This window comes from Papaver somniferum, chromosome 1 (genome assembly GCF_003573695.1).
Source record: "Papaver somniferum cultivar HN1 chromosome 1, ASM357369v1, whole genome shotgun sequence".
In the NCBI taxonomy this organism is placed as follows: Eukaryota; Viridiplantae; Streptophyta; class Magnoliopsida; order Ranunculales; family Papaveraceae; genus Papaver; species Papaver somniferum.
In genome coordinates this window covers 75,514,971-75,517,972 of record NC_039358.1, presented here as the reverse complement: position 1 = coordinate 75,517,972, position 3,002 = coordinate 75,514,971, and the positions used below count along the sequence as shown (strand labels likewise).

Genomic DNA, 3,002 nt, shown 5'->3' with positions numbered 1-3,002 from the left:
ATCCCCCTCTGAAAGCTATTTAAGGGCCTTTTACCTTTAATCATATCTCGCCACTCAATTTATACTTGTAACTTAGCATTACAGCAATTTCTTTGCTTGGGAACTCTTTCATTGGAGCATTTGGTGTAAGTAATTTATACCGTATTGTTTTTCTTGTCACTCTATTCGTTTCCAATTTAATTTTCGTTTTTCTGTGTTTTCCTGACAGTGTGTGGACAGTTCAAGGAGATTTATGGCGATGAATGGTGAAGGCAAAATGCTGCACATAGTCATGTATCCTTGGTTTGCAATGGGTCATCTAACTGCTTTCCTTCACGCTTCGAACAAACTCGCAGCAAAAGGCCATAGAGTTTCTTTCATAATACCCACCAAAACGCAATCCAAAATCAACTCGTTCAACCTTCATCCAAGCCTCATCAGTTTCATTCCACTAAATGTACCACGCGTTGAAGGCCTCGTGCCATCTGATGCAGAAACCACTGCAGACGTCCCTTTCCCCTTACCTACTCACCTCATGACAGCAATGGATCGTACTGAGCCAACCATTGAATCCATTTTGCTTGACCTTAAACCTGACTTGATCTTCTTTGATTTTACTCATTGGATCCCAGCCCTGGCACGTCGACTTGGTATAAAATCTATCCATTTCTGCATCATCAGTCCAGCAACTATTGCTTACACAACAACCCCAGCACGAGACCAAGAATCAGAACTAAACCTGGAACACCCGCCTTTGGGCTTCCCACCTTCGGCTGTGAAGCTCCGCTCCTACGAAGCTAAGGCAAATGCCTCCTTTAGGAAGAAAGTACTAGGCAGCGGTGTTTCGTTCCACAATCGAATGATGACAGCATTATACGAATGTGACGCCATGGCTTTCAAAGCTTGTAAGGAGATGGAAGGAGCATTCTGTGACTATCTAGAGAGACAGTTCAAGAAACCCGTTCTACTCTCTGGACCTGTAATTCCTGAAACACCCACTTCCACTTTAGATGAGAAGTGGGACAAGTGGCTAGGTGGGTTCAAGAAAGGATCAGTTGTCTATTGTGCACTTGGAAGTCAATCTAACTTGAATAAACATCAGTTCCAGGAATTGGTTTTGGGTCTCGAACTTACTGGCCTACCTTTTTTGGCTGCACTGAAACCACCAACAGGTAATAATTCAGTCGAGGAAGTGCTTCCAGAAGGATTTACAGACAGAGTCATGGGAAGAGGAACTGTAGAAGGGGGTTGGGTTCAGCAGCAACTGATACTGAGTCACCCTTCCATCGGGTGTTTTGTGACCCACTGTGGATCAGGCTCGGTAACAGAGGCATTAGCTAATGACTGTCAGATTGTATTGTTTCCACAGATTGGTGACCAGATAGTGAATGCGAGGTTGATGGCTGGGGATTTAAAAGTTGGAGTTGAGGTTGAGAGAGAAGAAGAAGATGGTTCCTTTACTAAACAAAGTATCTGCAATGCTGTGAGGTTAGTGATGGACGAAAAAGGCGAAGTTGCTGACGAAGTGAGACTGAACCATGCTAAATGGAAAGAGTTTTTGCTGAAAGATAATCTTGAATCCTCCTACACCAACGAATTCATCACCAAGCTTCAGGGTCTGCTATAGTGAGTACTTGTAACGGATGACTGCTATACTAGTACAGTCACTGATTTTATGTTTTATCAACTTTGTTGAATCAATAATAAGCGAATGAACATGTGCATTTAGACCAATGGATGATTTAATTTGCTTCAAATCTCCTTATTTTCCAAGTGGGGAACAGCAAGATTGTACGAGAAAAGAATCACCACTCACCAAGCCAGAGATGCTTGAAAATTCAAGGATGTCTATTCTATGTAGGGCTTATCTCACATTGAGAGCTTAGAGCCTACCATTTTCTTAAAGTACATGAACACATGGCCTAAGCCCTCAGGGTACAGCATTCACATTATTTTCTTTGTTTGGTACTACAGGAACTGTCCTTCAACTTTAAAACCAGCAAAATTTACTGCCTAACCAACAAAATATACTGAAGGAAGTAACTGTGACCAACAAAATTTACTGCATGACTGTTACTATCACGAAGAAACAAACAAGCTTAAAATCATAAAAGAAATCCGACTTCTCAGCCAGCAGAAAGCTTTATCTAGACTCTCACTGTCCTAATCTTAGGCTTAGTCCTATGGGCTAGATATTTAGCTGCTAGATTGGCCATCCACGTCAGATAGGGCAACCTCTTAACCCCTGTGGGATGGCCAATCTAGCAGCGGAACGCCTAACAATTCGGCGTTAAACGCCGAACAGTAGAGCGTTTGGGGAACGCCGAACCAAACGACGTTTGACCATAGTCAGCTAAGTTGACGCGCCGCTCTGTTCGGCGTTGAAGAGACTCGATACATTCAGCGAAAACTCGACCTTTCCTCCATTTACAGTTCTTCTCAAAAATGTTCATTTTCTCTCCCAAAATTGTTTCTCAGAGATCCTGAGTTCTAGAAGTTGTTTTACAAATTCCTTCCGTGGGTTTGTGCTTCACTGGATTTGTGATCGATTGAAGGTGGTTTGGCGCGATTCCATCCACGAAATCATCCGAGGTAAGAAATTTAAGTTTTAGGTTGAATTTTTAGGGTTTTTGATTTTTGATACGATTTCATTCAAATTGATGATTGATACTTGGTATTTAGATGATGTAGATGATATCTGTATGATTTAAATTGATTATTTGTGATGATTTTCATTTTTTGGGGATTTAATTTGATTATGTGTGATGAACAAAAAATGGTTTTTTTTTTGTGATAAAAATGAATTAATTTGTATGATTAGTTTGTTTGTAGGTAAATTTATATGATTATGAATGATAATGATAATTTGTATGATTAAAATGAATGATAATGATGATTTAGTTTGTATGGATGAATTGGTAATGTGATAATTTAGTTAGTATGGATGAAAATGAATGATAGTGATATTTTTTTTCATCTTTGTTATTGATTGTAGTACGAGTATGGATGAATTGCTAGACCGG

General features: G+C 40.1%; 1 protein-coding gene across 1 annotated transcript; it reads left to right on the top strand.

Moving 5' to 3' along the window:
* Positions 1 to 1,711, top strand: LOC113291038 (UDP-glycosyltransferase 79B30-like). The gene is made up of 2 exons (XM_026540620.1): positions 1 to 125; positions 209 to 1,711. The coding sequence occupies exon 2, from the start codon at positions 233 to 235 to the stop codon at positions 1,604 to 1,606; it is 1,374 nt and encodes a 457-aa protein (XP_026396405.1). The 5' UTR covers positions 1 to 125; positions 209 to 232; the 3' UTR covers positions 1,607 to 1,711.
* The last annotated feature ends 1,291 nt before the right edge of the window (positions 1,712 to 3,002 follow it).